Consider the following 19,743-nt stretch of genomic DNA (forward strand, 5'->3'; position numbering starts at 1 on the left):
TCTTGCCTGCGCATACAGGGTTGTTCATACGTGCGCATGAACTTGCCTAGAAAGCCTATTTTTTGTTTTTTTTTTTTTCTTCTGCTTTCACATGTATAATTCTGTTTGGCCTCTTTTATGTATTTTTATGCTTTTTAAGCTTCTATTTCACATGTTTAATTTTTGGTTTGTCCCTCACATGTTAGAATTAGGGTTTGTCTAGTGTTTTATTGTTTTGATGCCATGAACACGCATTCATGTACTCATGCTTAATGCCATAGGTGCTGAGTTGCTACAAGGTAAGTGAGGTAAGCCATGCATTTGTGATGTACATGCATTTGTGATATGATCTTGCTTAGGTTTGATGTTATGATTGTGTTCTTGATGCCTTGGTTGATAACTTGATTTATCTTGTTTCCACCTTGATTTAATGATTCATATGTTTCTACCTTGGATGGGATATGATGAAATGATGGTAGTAACATGCTAGGATCTATGTTATGCTATGCCATGCTAGATGAATGTTAAGGTCTACGATGTGATGAGATGCATGTATGTTAGGCTTTGTTTGATAAGCATGATAGATGTATGGTTAGGGATGTTTGATGTCATGTTGATTGTTAGATGTACGCTAGTGTGTGTGTGAGTTAGATATAAGTTTTGAGTATGTCTTTAATAGGGTTAAGACATAAGACACAATGATGGGAAACCAACCTTAGGGTTGTATGGTTTTGGGTGCCTAACACCTTCCTAAGACCTTATCTTAACTCTGAACTCATATCTCTGGAAGTAAGATCAAAAGGTTCTTCTTTGAGAGGACGTTATATATATGGTTCCTAGGCCATTGCAAAAACTAAGTGGCAACTCCCCTCCCCCCCCCCCCCCACCCCCCCCCCCCCCTCCTTTTGTCCACAATAACTGATGTCTTTAGGGCATACCTAATGTCTTATGGCGGCTTGTCAATGGCCTTGGGTTGGATTTTTCAGTTTGGAATGATGTTTTGATAGCATGTTGAGATATTTTGAGAAATTTTTGTGCTACATCATTTCAATCATTATTGTCATTTTATCAATGAAAATGAATTTTCAAGATTCAAATGGAAATTCCTAAAGTATAACATGTTTTGTAAAATACTCATTATCAACAGACATGCATTTTCTAAACCCCATTTATTATGCTACTTACTAGGTTTTAGCTCATCCCACTCTCTAACATTTTTTCAGATCAATTAGCTATACCTTGGCCATGGAGCTTACTTTATTGGTGGTGATTGGAGTACTATGTTAAATTAGGAGACTTGTGCTATAATAATTGGTGACTCAACTTGCTAAATTTAATGAGGTCATAGTGTAGACCCTCGTTTTTTGTACACTTTACAACTTCAACCCCCGTTCCTCAATGACAATATCACTAGAAGAGTCCATAACTAGTCAAAGGTATAACTAAAAAAACTCTTTAACTTGAGGAATAATTTGGAAGAGAAAACAATTGTATAAACCTTAAGCACACGCACGCATGCATTGACTATGCGTGCACGCCCTCAAGCACGTGCATGCATTAGGATTTCAGAATGTTATGTAGGGAAACTTTTGACGGAAAATACATGCAAAGCTAATCTTACATTTCCTGGGAAGAACCATGCACCACTCTCTGAACACTATAAAAAATGCCCCCACAACATGTTTCCTAAAACACCCCAAATCTACTTGAAAAAAGTGATTCAAAGAGGGAGTTTTTATTTTAAAACATCAACTAGTTAAAGTTTTCTTGGCTATGACCATTTCTAGTCTAAACCCTTTAGTTAAAGCTAACTAACCTGCTGGTTTTGTATATTTTAGATTAACTAAGAGGAGCGGTCAAAAATTAAGCTTGAAGAGCTCTTTGTGTAAGGTATCATTCTTGCCTCTTCTCTTTAGTTTTCCTTGTTCTTTATTGTTGTTTTCCTGCTTTCATAATCTATTGTGCAGTTAGGTTTATTACTTTGATAATTAGGATCATGCTAGGTTAGATAGGCTGTAGTTTTATCGAGTGTTGTCTGTTGTGTTTCTCTGTAGGGATGCATGCGCATGCTCGTGCATGTGTACACATCTCCATGACCATGCATACAAATGCTTTTGCATGCATATGCATTGTTTACCCAGAAAACCTAGATTTGTTTGCTTTAGTTTTCTTTCTATTTTTTTTAGTCTAAAAGCATGTCTTAGGTTCGGTTGAGTCAGTTTATGCATGATTAGGCTTAAGGTCAATAAAATAACATGATTTACATGCTTTCTTAGTTTAAATTAAAGATTAGGGCTTGTGCTTGGATGAACACATGAACATGAATTTGGACATGAACATGCATTGATTGCTTTCTTAGTTTAAATTAAAGATTAGGGCTTGTGCTTGGATGAACACATGAACATGAATTTGGACATGAACATGCATTGATTGCATAGGTTTTGTGATGCCGTAAGGTAAAGAAGGTAAGTAAGTTATGCATTATGGCATGAACATGCATAGATCACATGAGATGAGCTTGATATGTATGCGGTGAGTATGGTGAATATGTTATGAATGCAATGTTTAGATGATGAACATGAATGGTTGATGCCATGTACACTTGACGCCCTTGTGATAATGTGATGTGTCATGCCATGAAATAAAGTAATGTATGCTTAGATGAATAATAGGACATATACCATGCTTAAATGTATGTTAGGACATGTATGATGTTACCATGATTATGTGATGAGATGATAACATGCCATGTTTAGATGAATGTTAGGGTGTATGCTAAGGTAGGATTAGTGTGTGTGTGTACATACAAGATAGCCTATTAGAGAACCCTTTGATAGAATTAGGATATGGAACATAATGAGTGGAAGTCAACCCACTGGTCAAGCAGAGTTAAGTGTCTAACACACCTTTGTACCTTAACACCGAACACAGATTCTAGATAGATCAGACCATTTGCAAAGGGCACATATATGATTCCTAGACCTAATCTAGGTGGCAACTCCATGAACTCTCTGCCTCCTATCCACTCAATTGAGGCGTATTCCCAAGAGCACGCAAATCATACACAGCAAAGGGAGTCAAACAAAAAGCCACACTGCAGTGCGGGGCACTTGTGCCCATAATTGCAACTCCACTTGGGATAGAGATGTTAAAATCTAATGTGTTCTATATCCTAAATCTAACAAATGCTTTTCTAATATAGTTTCACACACTTGCACATTTGGTTCACCTTATTACCCTAGTTAGAGGTGAGAGAGGAAGTCAAGACTCCATTCGAGTAAAGCTTTTCGAAGTTCACCCCACCAACTCACAATCTGTGTCATTGCCTATAATGACCTTTTAGTACAATAAAAGCTTGACCACCAATCCATTTGGGTCCATCTAAGCCTTAAGTTGAAGCATAGCCCCCTAGTTGTGAATGACCTACTAATCTTATCCCTTTAGCATTAAGGAACCTACCCACACATATAAAAGAAAAATTCCTACAATTTCTCTTGATGGTTCGTTGTCTCATGCTTTGGACCATTTTGAATTTGGGGCGTGACAATTAATTCCTAGAGTTGGAGGTAGTACTTTTAATGGAATTGTAGATTCAAGCAGCAAGAGCGGCTCTACAGCCAGCCCAAGGGGTTCAAATGAACCCCCTGGCCTAGCCAAAAAAAAAAAAATATATATATATATATATATATATCCCCTGGCCTAGCCAAAAATATATATATATATATATATATATAAAGTTATAATTTTTTTTTGACTCCTAAAATAAAATTTTGAACATTTTGACTCTAAATTTTGTTTAAACCCAATTAAAATAAACTTGAAATATGATCATTTTAGTGCTATTTTCATAATATTTTTACAATAAAGGTTAAGTGACAAATTGTAATTGGCTTTTTATCTGAACCCATAATTAATGTCACTTTTTTACATACCTTTAACAACTTGACACCTAGATTTTATTGCATAAATGTTGTGTCAATAGCATTGTTATTAAAATTGCTCATTTGTTAATAAATAAACCTTCTCTCCGGACTCTAGCTTACTTTACCTTTGATGGTAAAATAAAATTGTTTTTTCTTGCACTTTTCTTCTTCATCAGCAAAAAATTACACCATACCAACTATTTTGTATTTAAATATATGATTATTTTCTCATTCTCTCTTTTTCATTTTTATATTTTCTTTCTGTCTAATCAAGTAGTTTGATAAGTGTTCTACAGTTTTTTGAGTCCAAAAAGTCTTTTAGTACTTGCTCCAATTCCAAGAGAATGACCACTTGTGTGGTTAAAAATCCTTACACTTCAAAAACAAAATATTATATCAGTTACTATTTTTTTTTTCTTAGTTTCACATTTACTCCCATACCTACTCTTGTATGTGTTACTATTCTTCTTTATCATATATTTTTATTTAATTCGTATTGCATTCGATTATAATGAATTATTATTAATTTGACAAATTTTATGATTATTTACTTAATTATATTTATTTATGCATTTAATTGTTGTTGTCTTACGTACCGATCTTTAAACTATTAATAATTTTTTTAGACTATTGTATAGTATAGTTGCATTGTATACTATTTAGAATATTATGTTAGATTATTGCATGTTACATGAAAACTTTATATAAAAATAATAATAATAATAATCATTTTATTTTTTACTCATCCACAACAAAATTCTAGCTTAAGACATTAATGACCCCCTAGAAAAAAATCCTGGAGCCACCACTGTCAAGCGGTAGTGGAATAGGAGCTATATTGGTATCGCCCAAGGGTCAACATTTCTTACGCAATCAAGCTAAATTTCAATTGTATGAACGTGATGAAATACGAGGCATGCAAAGTTGGTCTACAAGCTGCACTAGAATTCGGAGCTTATGATCTAAAAGTATTTGGTGACTCCCTCTTGATTCTTTCGCAAACCAATGGGAATTAGCAAGCTAAAGACCCGAAACTCATTCTGTACCAACACTATGTAAATCTATTGAGCCCAAAGTTCTGAATAATAACATTCACGTATACTTGAAGAGCCTATAATCAATTTGTTGATGCTCTAGCTACTCTAGTGAGCATGAATTAAGGTTCTCAAACCTAGACTGGACCGTACAATCCAACCCAGTTAACCATGAACCTTTCATCATTGCGGTTCTTTTAACCCTAAGAATCTTTCTATGTGAAAAAAGCATGAAACCACTCGAATCACAGTCAGACCGAATGGTTCTGAGAACCATAGTTGGTTTTCACAGTTCCGTTTTTAAAAAAGGTTTATAGCCATTAACAACATAGTTCCGGAATATATACCGTATTTAGGCCAGAAAACATGTATCAGTCGGTGAAGAATTTGAATGAAAAAAATCGTGAGAGAAAAAGAAAAAGGAAAAACAGAGAGCCACGTTTTACATTTTAAACGATTTTCGCCTAAATAAACTCATCATGTCGCAACAGTCACCACCATGCCGTTGGTCCCACCCCTCACACCTGGTCGCTCATTTCACATACTCTACTTCTGCTTCTTTTTCTCCTCCTTTCAGTTTTTTGTGTGTTGTAATGTCCGCCCCTTCACTGCCTTGTTTTTTGTTTTATGCTTAGTTACAGTATTTAGGTACTCTTTCTTAAGTTCTCCTGTTAAAATTCTGTTATATGGATTTTTTCTCATGAGATGAAAGTGTATTTTTTAGTTAAGTAGCCACATGCCTGAACATAAGGTACTATACATAAGTTTTGTCCTTGTTTTATTACATATAATTTCTTAGATTTGTGAGCCTTTCACGTGACTAACATTTAGGGCACGTTTGGTACACTGTAATAATTATTACATAGGAATAAGAATAAGTATTACAATAAATACATTAAGTTGAAATGTAATAAGTATTACTATTTATTAGTTTAGTGACCATTTAGGAATAAAATCCTAAATATGCATCCACAATTTAGTATAGTATAAAAAGAAGGTGTAATTAAATCCTTTTTAAGTCAAATTTCCTAAAATACACTTATTTTAAGGTGTTCAAAATAGAGTTAATAATTAATAATAAGGAAAATTTATTTTCTTTCCTTTTTGAAGATGTGGCAACTAATGGCTTTTTAGGAAAAAAAAATTTAAAAGTTTTTACATAAGGTGAAGGAATAGATATTCAGTACTTTTGATAAAGAATAGTTATTCCTCATTTTGAAGAATAGCTATTCATAAGGAATAACTAATCATTTTTTTTTATAGATAATAAGAGTTTTATTGATGAAAAAGAACAATGTGTTTACGATTGTAAACACACTGCCCTTGAAACAGATACAATCAAATCATAAGGAAAGACTAATAGAGTTAAGGAAATCAGACAAGGAACTACAATGCGTAAGCCCCCAAATACGAGACCACTCAAACAAAGTCCTAGCAAGCAAGGTCTTCAACTTATCTATAGGACTCTCAACGTCCTTAAAAGTTTAGGCATTGCGTTCCTTCCATATTAACCACATAAGGCAAGCTGGTACCAAATTCCAAACCTTTGAAGAGTAAGTTCCCAACCAATTCCTCCAAGCAAAAAGAAGAGAAACAATAGTGTCCGGCATTACCCACTGAACCCCAAATATACTAAGGACCTCACTCCACAAAGCAGATGCAAACTTACAATGGATCAAAAGGTGATCCACAGTCTCCTCATCACACCTACATAAACAACACCAGTTGACAAGGGGCAATTTCTTCTTAACAAGGTTATCAATTGTGAGAATCCCACCCCTAGCAGTAGTCCATAAAAAGAAAGAGACCCTTTTGGGTACCTTTACACACCAAATGCTCTGTCAAGGGAAAGAAACAGAAAGGGCTTAAAAGGATCGCACAGAAGGGGCTTTCAACCGAATAATTATGCCATATGAATATCTATTACATTATAGTGTCTATTACAGTCTATCAAACGTGCCCTTAATGATAAAACTGAAAGTTTCAGTCTTTTGGTCATTCACACATTTGTGTTGACTTCTAATAAGCCTCCTCCACCTTACATTAATATGATAATATCTAGGTTTTCTCTTTCTTTTTCTTTTTCTTTTTTTTGGGGGGGGGGGGGGGGCATTTTTTTATGACTACTCTTATTAAAATCTAAAAAATATTATTAATTTTTCATTTATATTATTATTGAACTGATGCGTGGGATTAAAGAGATTGACATGTTAGTGAAAATATGAACTTATAATAGGTTTTTTTTTTTTTTTTTGAACTTATATTAGTATTATCATTATTATTAGTATTATCACAAGTTTTACTAATCAACATTTAAAGAAATATTATATTTATATTAGATTAGAATTTGATATTTCTAATTTGTTTTGTAAAAGTTACAGTATGAAAATTACATTTGATAGATAGAGCTCTATGTTTAATTGGACTATTTTAGTTAATTTTTCTATTTATACTAATTTAATATGTTTAATTATATTTTAAATAATTATTAAATTAATTATAATATCGTCACAGTTTGACCTCAGTTCAACCTTAAAAACCTTAAACCTCCCTTTTTTACATTTCATTGAACAGTCCGGATCTAAAAACTATGTGATCAAGTTGACAGAGGACAGAGGAATGATAGCCTACAACCATTAAGGATAGAAACGAGGGATATGCCAGCATACTGCCTTAGCATTGAGGAGTGTTGTTTGCTAGAAGAAGAAACCAATGTGAAGCCTTGGTATTATGATATCAAGCACTACATTCAGACATTAGAGTATCTGCTAAGTCACGTAGAATATATGCACTAAAAACTCAACGCACTCGTATCTAGGTCAAAATTAATTTTTCTACATAAGCAAGCTCAAGATAGGCGGATAAAGATTTCACCTTATGAGGAATAGGCTGTCGAAACAGCAACACAAGCAAGACTTTTGAAGTGCGTCAAGCTAACTTAAAAATTTAATGTAAAAAAAGGGAACCCCAATTCGAAATATGAAACAAGTTTGCAACAAGAGAGTCGACGAAGGGATCAACATCTTCCTTCAGTAAAGGCCCATCCAGTCTAAACAGTCATAGACGAAAGGGTATGAAGTAGAATATTTTGCGAAGTAGAATATTTTGCAAACTTTCTAAACAAAAAATGAAAATTTTAAAAATTAATGACGAAAATCAAATTTTTTGGAACCATGATATTTTATCCCATAACAAAAAATAGGAACCATGTTTTGTTTACAGAAAACATTTTTTTTTTTGTCACTTGAGTGGCATTCTTGTTTCTATTTTCTATTTTTGCTAAATAATTGTAAGAATTCCAGTACTATTCAAGTTAAATCAATTATTTTGCAGCAACTACTAAATAATGTATAAATAGAACTTAATTTGATCATCACGCATTAGGAAACTCCAAACTTTGACTTGTCCAAAATTAGCCTATTTTCAACCAACTTGATGTAGGATAGAATCTACAATTTAATTTTTGTAATTATTTAAATTTTGGTATTTTTATGTAAAAAAAAAAAAAAAAAAACGTTATTTTAGGTTTAGGTGATTTATTTCCTTGTTTTTAGGTGCTTTTAATGCTTTTTTAAGTCAAATTTGGTTCATGTTATAGTTAGGTATCAATTAGGAGTTATTTTAGAATATATTTTCTTGTCTATCAAGTTTTATAGAGCCCTTAAATAGGCCCCTAAGTCTGTACACGTTTTTTGAACAATTATTCAATCAATAAAATTCAAACTTTTGTCTTTTTTATTTTCTGATGGATTCCAGACCCTTTCTCCTTGTGAATTCAAGGACCCTTGTGGACTCAAGGAACCCTCGTGGATTCGAGGTTATTTTCAGAAGCAAACGTATTTTGTTTCTTGTTTTCTAGAGGTGGACGTGTTCTGCTTCTTGACGCTTCCGCATCCCACATCAGTTGGTATCAGAGCCTTGACTTATCCTGATCTGGTGGCTAACTTATGAGACAATAGCAATTCTGGTGACAGAAAACTTAGCAAGTATTACATGACGTATAACTGGCGCTCACAAATATCTTTGCTAAAATGTCATCACTGGAGTATGGAAACAATAGGGATAACTGTCATAGAGACATAACTCACAGACAACCTATTGGTAAGCAAATTTCATATAGGTCTTATAAGAGAATTGCAAGTTTTAATGGTTATTTTTTAAAAGAAGATTTTCTTGATTGGTTACTTGGTCTAGAAGATTTATTTGACTATGAGAATATTTGTTATGAGAGAAAAGTTGGACTTGCTTTGTATAAACTTAGTAAGTATGCCTTACGTTAGTGGGAACGAGTACAATCTGATAGAATCCGACAAGGTAAAGACAAAATTTGCTCAAGGCCAAGGATGAAAAAGATGCTTGCTATCAAATTTTATCCTTTGAATTTTGAAGAAATCTTGTTGTATACAATACAAGATTATTATTGGCCAAGAATTTCACACTTAAATTATTTGAAGAGCCATATACTCCATTAAAGGAAGAATTGCATGTTGAAGTAAATATTGTTCATGAAGATTATGTAGAAGTCAAAGAAAAAAAATATAGAGATTTTTGAGGAAATTAATGAAGGCCTTGTTATAGAAGAAGAACCTAAAATCAAGATTGTGGAGGAGATTAGTGAAGACCCTATTATAGAGAAAAATCTTGAAGTCAAGATAGTAGAAACCATTAAAGAAGAAATTATAGAGGAAGTTGTCAACAATCTTGATGAAGTCAAGTTAGATGATTGCAACGTTCAAGCTCCTATTATTTTGGTGGGAGACACCGAAACAAAGTTTATTGATTTTATTGGAATGGAAAGATTTGATGTGATTATTGACTTTTATTTGGTGAATATTGTTAATTGCATAAAGATCAAGGGACAAGAAGTTCAAGTTGCTCAATTGATGACTTTCAAGTTTGGCAAGAAGACAAGGAAGAAGTATTCAAAGTATTTGTTCTCTTGACAAGAAAGATTTCAAATTTCAAAGATGAATTCAATGACGAGTTTGTTTCTAGTGGAGAGTTCAAGCTCCTATTATTTTGGTGGGAGACACCGAAATAAAGTTTATTGATTTTATTGGAATGGAAAGATATGATGTGATTATTGACTTTTATTTGGTGAATATTGTTAATTGCATAAAGATCAAGGGACAAGAAGTTCAAGTTGCTCAATTGATGACTTTCAAGTTTGGCAAGAAGACAAGGAAGAAGGGACAAGAAGTTCAAGTTGCTCAATTGATGACTTTCAAGTTTGGCAAGAAGACAAGGAAGAAGTATTCAAAGTATTTATTCTCTTGACAAGAAAGATTTCAGATTTCAGATTTCAAAGATGAATTCAATGACGAGTTTGTTTCTAGTGGAGAGTTCAAGCTCCTATTATTTTGGTGGGAGACACCGAAACAAAGTTTATTGATTTTATTGAAATGGAAAGATATGATGTGATTATTGACTTTTATTTGGTGAATATTGTTAATTGCATAAAGATCAAGGGATAAGAAGTTCAAGTTGCTCAATTGATGACTTTCAAGTTTGGCAAGAAGACAAGGAAGAAGTATTCAAAGTATTTGTTCTCTTGACATGAAAGATTTTAGATTTCAAAGATGAATTCAATGACATGTTTGTTTCTAGTGGAGAAGTCTGATGTAGGACAAAATCTACAATTTAATTTTTGTAATTATTTAAATTTTGGTATTTTTATGTAAAAAACGTTATTTTAGGTTTAGGTGGTTTGTTTCCTTGTTTTTAGGTGCTTTTAATGTTTTTAAAGTCAAATTTAGTTCCTGTTATGATTAAGTATTAATTAGAAGTTATTTTAGAATATATTTTCTTATCTGTCAAGTTTTACAAAGCCCTTAAATAGGCCTATAAATCTGTACACGTTTTTTGAACAATTATTCAATCAATAAAATTCAGACTTTTGTCTTTTTATTTTCTAGTGAATTCCAAATCATTTCTCCTTGTGGATTCAATGACCCTTGTAAACTCAAAGAACCCTCTTGAATTCGAGGTTATTTTCAAAAGCAAACGTTTTTTATTTCTTGTTTTCTAGAGGTAGACGTGTTCTGTTTCTTGACGCTTTCGCATCCCGTATCACAACTCTACTCTACTCCCCTCCACTCCCTCTCCCTCTCCCCTCAATTCAAACAGACCCTTAAGCTCTTACAGCAAGCCCGCTTCAGGCAATGCTTTTTCTGTAGCATGAGCAGCAGCTTGAGGCCATTACTCACTATTAGCATTTGAACAGTATGTTCAAGATAACAGCGTTTATGGTTCGCATTTTCTATGTACCAGGAATGAAAAATACCGTTTGAGCTACAAAAACTGAATGAATGATACCAATCTTCTAGGCGAATACTAGTCGATTAACTTTATTAGCATTAAATAGAGGATCTTCAATGCTTGCTCCTTTAATAAAGTAAAATGTAACAACTAAAGACCTGTTTAGTGGAACTTGTTACAAACTTAGATATAGCCATAACAAGATGCTCACCAACTTATGGAAGCAAAAAAATATGAAAAACACAAAATTCGGAGAAAATTTGTACAACATTAGAAAGTTATCCAATTAATGAGTTGTCAGTAACTCTATTCGTTAATTGTCAGAAGCAACACGAGTCTACCAATATATACTGTATCAAAAATAAATTTATGGACTATCCACAAAGAACCAACATAAGCTCTCAATCCACCATTTGAAAATATTTAAAAACAACCTTCCAAAACACCAACGAATTCACCATTTGGAAATATCTTTCAATCACCAGAAGATGGTAATCTGTATGTGCGGGTAATACGGATCTGGTGCAAAACAATGATTTAGTAGCAGTTAGAAACCTAAAATTCATCATGATTCACTTTTCTTTCTTTTTTTTTCTCTCTTTTTTGGGTGGGAGGGGCAGCTGGACACCATTCCACAAGTCAGAAATTACTTCTAAACAAACAAACAATGATTTTCACATTTATGATTCTATCATTTGGATAACCCTTTTTCACTTCTCTTTTCATAAAATACCAATTGTTTTAACATGATTAACATTCGATTTGAGTACAATACCATGACATAGATCTTGCAACTTACTTAAGAAAAGCTTGCAATCAAAGCTAAGGACCTGATAGACGGAATAAATAACAACCAAACTAGGTAAATTCAAGTCCATACCTAAGGTGTGATGATGATTACTAACGAAATACGATAAGTCAACATGGATTGATGGCAAAATCGATATCATACCTACCTAATAGGCCAAGTACCAATATTGATCAGATCAATCTATGGTTTGATGGTAAAAAGTGTTTAATGATAATCTTGAGAACACAAAAGATCCACCAAAATGAATTGGTAGGCCAAAAATTAGAAAGACTGCCACTCACCATCATGTATAATCATTTAGATTTGTCTGTTAGTATAGACCAGGATCTGGCAAGGTGACAGGCCAAAATACATATTAGCATCAATATATTACCTGGGCAAAAGCATAAATTGCTCGCAAGATTCTAGCATAATCAGTTCCAAGCATTTGAATGACAATATCTGCCAGAAATGTTCCCCAAAGCCTGCACAAGATGCCAGTGAAATAAAATTGTCAGAGATGACAATAATTCCTCAAAGGAATCAGAAAGAAAAAACTTCAAGATCAAAAGCAGTTGTTGCAGTCAATGCTTAATCAATGAAGCCAAAAGAGACTTCATAAAGACTACGTGCTTCAGATTTGACTCCCTCCAGGCTTACAAATGCAGGACATAGTTGAGTCAGATACCAAATAAAAACTAAGCCATTATGAATGAAGCATCATTTTTGGCAAAGATAGTCTTCAACTCTGTAGTTATGAGAATACACATTTTCTTAATCAATTTAGGACCATTATTTGCATGGACGTTTATCAGTGAAACCACTTTCCCTAGCATTCAGCCCCTTAAAAGGTTAATACATACATGCATACATATATATAATAAATTAAAATTAAAAATAAAAAGGGGAAAGCAAATTTTCAGGTGAGAAGAAATGAAAATTATGAAAGACAAAACCAGAATCAAAAAATTATATTAAAAAATGCAGAGCAGAAGAGTCAATACATTGGACCAAGTAAAGACATCATGCTTCTAAAACCCAGATATCTTGATGCAGCACCAGCAAAGCCCTGTCACAGTTACAAACTGACAAAGATGAGAAGTTCTGATTCCAAAAAATGCAGCACCAGCAAAGCCCTCTCACCCCTCCACTATTATAACACATTTTTAAATACATTCCTCAATACAGTAATATACCTCTCCGTAAGAGTACATAGCACTAACAGCAAATAGAAACATCATAAGGATCAAATCAACTGTTTGCAGCCCAAGGAAGATAAGAAAAAGGTATACACCTGCTTTGCTGCAAGCAAGGCCGCTCTAGACTCAAGATTAATAGCAACTAATTGTCCACCCTGAAAACCAAGAAAGTATTAACATCAAGTGAAGCCTTGCTGATGTAACTATTTGTGATGCCCAAATTTAATTGATTGTGTTTTGTGGGTGTGTGATAAGTCCCACATCGGGCATATACTAGGTAGATCTTGACAATTGCTCAAGAGTTATAGGCCTTTATTTTTGCCATGTTCGAAGTACAATGAGCAATGCCTAGGAGAGTCATTGATATACTTTCTGGCTGGCAAAGCTAATTCGGAAAGCATAAAAGCTCTTTCAAACATTTAATGATGCAGAATTAACTGTTGTGAAGATGAATTATGGCTCATTGAGATTGTTGTTACAGTGGTCCCAAGATGTTGGCTCAAGTGACATGAATTTTGTTGAGATTTTGACTACCTTTCTTGTCGTTTTTATATTGGAGTGTGTATATTTTGGAAGAATTTTTTGTACTTTCCCAGGGAACATGAAGTACTAAATTGACAGCTTGCATTAAATTTGTATTGGTAGCACTCCATTTCATAAATTAGCAGATGTTAGAAAGTTTGAAAACTAATTAAGCTACAAACTACCAAAACTACACATTATATCCCAATATAAGATACATGGAATGACCACTCCCATATCTTGAAATCTTGAATTTCAAAATGCAGTCGACTCCTAAACCTAAAAACACTTAATTTAATATACACCACCAGCATACAAACTTGAATAGTAGAAAAGATAAGACTAGATAGAACAATGTAACCAGAAAATTTACCAAGTGGACCACACATCAAGTTGGGACCAATGTAGATTTTCTTTTCTTTTCTTTTTTTATTGGTCTTTAATGTAGAGATCACTATCTAGATTTTTTGGTCTAAATTAGCTAAAATTTATTGAAAATCTAGCAGTCCCCATCAATTTAGTACTCCTGATTTCTGGAATGTAGAAGAGTGATTGACAGCTTAAACAAACAGAGCCCATTCAAATCTAGAAAACATACTAAAATTAATTTTTTGAACAAAGAACTATAATAAATAAATATTGAAAAAGTATAATACGCACACGAAGTTCCTCACATTGAATTGAATACATTTCAAAAACTTTGTTTTTTCCTTACCAAAAAAAAATGAATACATTTCAGAGAGGTTTTTGAAATCTGTAGGCCTTTGTTGAAGAACACTGTATAAGGCAATACATATTGCCCATGTTTAATGCATATGAGAGAATATTAAGGGCACGTTTGGTAGACTGTAATAAACACTGTAATGTAATAGATATTCTTATGATATAACTATTTAATTGTTTGGTTATATTTTTATTACGATAAATAGTTAGTTCTTATAAATAGTTATTCTTTAAGGGCACATTTGTTGAAGAACACTGCATAAGGCAATACATATTGCCCATGTTTAATGCATGTGAGAGAATATTAAAGGCACGTTTGGTAGACTGTAATAGACACTGTAATGTAATAGATATTCTTATGGTATAACTATTCAATTGTTTGGTTATGTCTTTTTTACGATGAATAGTTATTTCTTATGAATAGTTATTCTTTAAAATGAGGAATAACTATTCTTTATCAAAAGCACTGAATGTCTATTTCTTAACATTATGTAATAACTTTTTTTTTAAATTTCCTAAAAAGCCATTAATTGCCGCATCTTCAAAAGGAAAGAAAATAAGCTAGAACCTTATATAACTTTTACGCAGTTATTAATTTTTAAACAAAGCACATATATATTAATTATTAATACATAATAAGCTAGATCCTTCTCCCACTTTTTTTTTTTTTTTGAAAAAAAAAAAAAAAAAGTTAAGCTAGATCCTCAAAAAATGTAAATATAATTTTATAAAATAAGAGTATTTTAAAAAATTTGACTTAAAAATGATTTCATTCCACCTTCTTTTTATACTCTACCAAATTGTGGATGCATATTCAGGATTCTATTTCTAAATGGTCCCCAAACTAATGAATAGTAATACTTATTACATTCCAACTTTATGTATTCCTTGTAATACTTATTCTTATTCCCATGTAATAATCATTACAGTGTACCAAACGTGCTCTAAATCATATTTGCAACAGAAACGGTAACAACTATTTTTAAATTATGAAATATCTTTAAAAATAATCTTTTTTTTTTTTAAGTTAATAAAGTTGAAGCCATAATAAAGAGACATATTGCTTCTATAAAAAAATAAAAATAAAAAAACACACACACATTGGAATCAGACAAATTCATTATGGCTAGTTTGCCAAACTATGTATCTACGATGTCAAACTTATACCTTTTTAATGAATTCCTTTTTCATCTGATAGTTGGCAGCTTCTAAGAACACCTTCCCAGATAATCTCCTTGCTAACTACCACAAAGGGAAAACTACTTCAGATATTCAAACAAAAGACCAAAGAAATAAACTGACATAAATCATTTACTTACCACTTCATAAATCTTTGCCAAAGTAAACATGCCACCACCCTTCACATCAAAAAAGATAAGGGGAAAAAAGAGATCAATCTCAAATAGAGAGGACCAAAAGACTTGATTGTAAAATAACTAACTGTACCCTCAACATCATTGACCGAAGCTCTTTCATAGCAGAAAGGGCATGCAGCTTCCATTGACTAAGTCCAAATTCTAGACTGCCCTGATCATTGGATGTCTTAGAGAAGTCCCCTAAGCTCAGGAAATTTCTTGATTCCTCGCTGCAAGAATGTAATGAAAACTTTAAATCACCACAATACAATTTTATTAAGAAGAAGTCAACTTTTTGAAAGATTACTTTTTGTAAATTACATACGTACCCAAAGGGTCTTAAACCCACAACCTCACCCTCCGTCATGTTGAGGCAGGGGAGGTCTCATTTGCAATAGGCTCACTGAAAACTTTTTCTAAGAAATAACTACGTAATGATCTTTTAAAACTTTCTAATGTTCTGACAGACAGCAATCAACAAAGATCGATTAATGAATTATAAAACTAACAAAAGTACAACACAAGGGTTAACTGATTACTTTCCTCAACCTTTTTTTTTTTTTTGGATAAGGAAAGGTTTTATTAAAAAGGAAAAGGAAATGACACATAAAAAGATGTGTACAAACCCTTTTTAAAGAACACAAATCACAAATAATGGGAGTTAAAAAATTCAACAAAAGACACAGAAGGGACACTGCCTAAGGCATCAGTTCTTTCCTAACAGCATTAACTTGCATTTCTTCAGACATCCAATCGTCCATGTAGTGCCATAGGCTAGCACTAGATTTTTCTTTCCTATGCAATTATTGGTCTATGTTGCAAAATTCCTAGGGAATCTAAGTTTAACTTCTAATCTTAGTTAGAGTGGCACCGCCTCAAAGCTCCCTTTTAGTGATAAGTTTTTACAATATAGTCATACTTCTTAACCAAAACAAAATAATCACTTCAACTCCAATAATTTGATAAACAGATTAGTTAACTGTCTAACATCCATAGTTAATAAATCCATTTATATTGATCTTAGGATATTTCTATCAGTTTATAGATTTGTGATGATCAAAATCACCCCACGAGCACCTTGCTCAAGTCCCATCTGTGAAATTTTTTCAATCTCTACCTAGTACCTACTTGAGAATACTGAGACTGAGAGATCTAACAGGATAAGCATTCTAAAGGATGTAGCAAATACTGGAGAATTAATTACGAAAAGTACCTTGAGTATTCCTGCAATAGATGAAGAAAAATTTCTACTTCAAGATCTTCAGTTGACAATTTGCTTGAGCATCGAATGTTCAACTTTTTTCTCACTTCAAGCAAGACATTTCTATATGATGGTCTCCATCCCCTACCAACAACATTATATGAAAAGAAATCAAGCCGATACTTAAAATGAAGCCCCGAATTACAATGTGCAATAAAATTTTGTTCATGAGAACAGAGATTGAGATTCGCTAACCACTTTCCATAAAGAGGACCAGTAAGTTTAGTTGTAATGTGCAACTTAGACCATATCAATAAAAGCAGCTATTGACGCTAACTAGTTGCAATTTTACAATGTCATTGCAATTACCTTAATGTAGACCGGGCATCAGACGCAAGAAATAAAAAGCGTGACTCTAGCGCTGCAATAAAATCTTGTCGCTCTTCAAGATCTTCTTCAATCATGGCATGGTCCACATCCGCTCTGCTTGTTATCGATTTGAGCAAAGGGCTGAAGTAGCTGAATATCAACAATATTAAAGACCAAATATATCAACATCATGCCAAATTCAAAAGAAGAAGAAGAAGAAGAAGAAGATTTTCATTTACCTGGGGCCAAAAAGGATTCTTTCAAGCTCGTATAGCTCAGAGTCGGTGGCAAGTTCAAGTACTGACCGAAGCTCAGGGTCAAATGCATCTGCATAGCATACCACATCATTTTAGAAATACAAATACAAATACAAATCCAAGTTAGGAAACAGAGTGAAAAAACAAAAACAAAAAAAAAAGGGGGGCACCTTGACCTTGCCCTTTTGAAATAGCTGCATAAGCACAACAACCCACAAGCCTTAGACCATTTGTACGCCCAACAACCTGCAAAATCAAGAACCCATTTACCTTGAATATGAAAGTTTACTTCTTTAGACTGTACACCAATCTCTAGCACTAATTTTAGAAATTTACAAATATACGGGAAGGAAGAGGAGCAAAAGAAAAAAAGAAAAGCGTACTACTACCGAGTATGCAGCTAGTTTGGGAATTGTGATTGGTAATGCTGAAGCCAAGGAGAAATGGAGTGGCAGAGCTGCTGCTGCTGCTGCCGCTGTTGCACTAGTCATCCGCCTCCCCGATAAAAAATATATAATGGAGCTGATCTGATCTGTTTGGAATTGATGCCTCACACTCACCCACTTTTAACTTTAGTTTTCCTTCCCCTGAAAAACAAAACGAAATTTAGGGAGAGATGCACATTTGTCTCTAATTTTGAAATACAGTAAAATATTTATATTTGGAAACAATTTAGTAAAATGCTCATGTTTTTTAAACTCAATTTTAACAAAATTAAATTTCGTATAAAATTTAATATCATCAAAATCAAGTTATGTGTATACTTTTAAGTGTAACTCGATATTAGCAATATTGAGTTCCACTTAAATTTTCAAAAAAATTTAAGTGATTGAATTTATCTAAAACTTGATTTTTAAAAAATAGAATTTCAAAACAGAGACACAGTACTTAATAATTTCAAAACAGAAATATTGTGCTAGATATTTTAAAACATAAGAGTAAAAGCTCATTTACCCCAGTAAATTCAAGCTAATTTTTCCCAAAAGTTTTAAATATCAATTTAATCCTAACCTTTTTTCTTTTTCTTTTTTTTGGAAAATCCTAGCTTTTGTTATTGTCTCATAATAAATTTTTTATTGATCCTAACCTCTTTTTCTTTTTCATTTTTTGGAAAATCCTAGCTTTTGTTATTGTCTCATAATAAATTTTTTATTAATCCTAACCTTTTTTCTTTTTCTTTTTTTGGAAAATCCTAGCTTTTGTTATTCTCATAATAAATTTTTTATTAAGTGATGGATAAAAAATATTGTCATGATAATAAAAAATTATTTTTATACTACTTGGATTTCCATGTGAAGTAGCTTGAATAAAAACAAAATTTTTAAAAAAAAATGAAAACTCCACTCTCTCTAAAATATTCTCACCCATCTAAGGAGAAAAATAACCAAGAAAAAAAAAAGAAATCAATCACTCAGTTTAGATGACCGCATCAACAATACCCAATAGTCCTCCCTTTCAATAATATAAAACCATGTGTCCAAATTATTGAATCACTATCAAAAAAAAAAAAAACTTACCAACAACTTTTAATAATAATAAAATCATTTCTGTATCCCTTTCATGTATTTGATGTCTAAAACAATTTTCTTTGCCTTTATTTTTTAAGAAAAAAGAAACGACTTCCTTGGACATAGTTTATTTTAAATTCAAGAAAAAATAAATTATCAACATAGTTCTTGCTCTCTTTTTTCTGCTAGAAAGTATCCATGTTCTAATGACGTTCTTCAAAGTTAAAATTTTACAGTTTTTAGAATAAAGAAATTGCTACAACTTCTTGGATATATCTCCTAATATCATATAAAAATCCATGCTTTTACGTATTGTCCTGACTTCTTTTTTCTTTTTCTTTTTCTTTTTTTTTTTTTTCTTTCTTGTGAAAGATGTATTGTTTTGACTTGATTAGCTGCATTGAAAAGATTTTATATTAAACTCAAGGAAATTTTGGTAAGTTTTAACTTTTAAATTTATCTGTTAGAAAGTGTTTATATCCCATACTTAATTTCATAGAAAATTCGCATTTACCTCGTGCAAAAATTTCTGTCTATTTTAGTATAAGAACTTTTTTTTTTTTTTTACATACTCACTTTTCAAAATATCTTACATCAAATTATCTATTTTACATTATATTTATTA

General features: G+C 32.5%; 1 protein-coding gene across 7 annotated transcripts; it reads right to left on the bottom strand.

Annotated features, from left to right (window-relative positions):
* Nucleotides 1-11,442: 11,442 nt before the first annotated feature.
* Nucleotides 11,443-18,196, bottom strand: LOC126702125 (uncharacterized). Of its 7 annotated transcripts, none has more exons than XM_050400759.1 (12): nucleotides 18,000-18,194; nucleotides 17,787-17,856; nucleotides 17,593-17,680; nucleotides 17,354-17,503; nucleotides 16,997-17,128; nucleotides 15,875-16,013; nucleotides 15,748-15,786; nucleotides 15,596-15,670; nucleotides 13,279-13,338; nucleotides 12,989-13,053; nucleotides 12,379-12,469; nucleotides 11,443-11,713 (listed from the first exon to the last, which is right to left on the bottom strand). In XM_050400759.1, the coding sequence occupies exons 1-12, from the start codon at nucleotides 18,099-18,101 to the stop codon at nucleotides 11,669-11,671; spliced, it is 1,056 nt and encodes a 351-aa protein (XP_050256716.1). In that variant the 5' UTR covers nucleotides 18,102-18,194; the 3' UTR covers nucleotides 11,443-11,668. The 7 variants fall into 7 exon arrangements, 5 of the variants coding, with proteins under 5 accessions (XP_050256716.1, XP_050256714.1, XP_050256715.1 ...); XM_050400757.1 differs by having other exon boundaries at nucleotides 17,781-17,856; XM_050400758.1 differs by having other exon boundaries at nucleotides 17,997-18,194.
* Nucleotides 18,197-19,743: the final 1,547 nt, after the last annotated feature.

The sequence above is a fragment of the Quercus robur genome, chromosome 10, assembly GCF_932294415.1.
Source record: "Quercus robur chromosome 10, dhQueRobu3.1, whole genome shotgun sequence".
NCBI lineage: Eukaryota > Viridiplantae > Streptophyta > Magnoliopsida > Fagales > Fagaceae > Quercus > Quercus robur.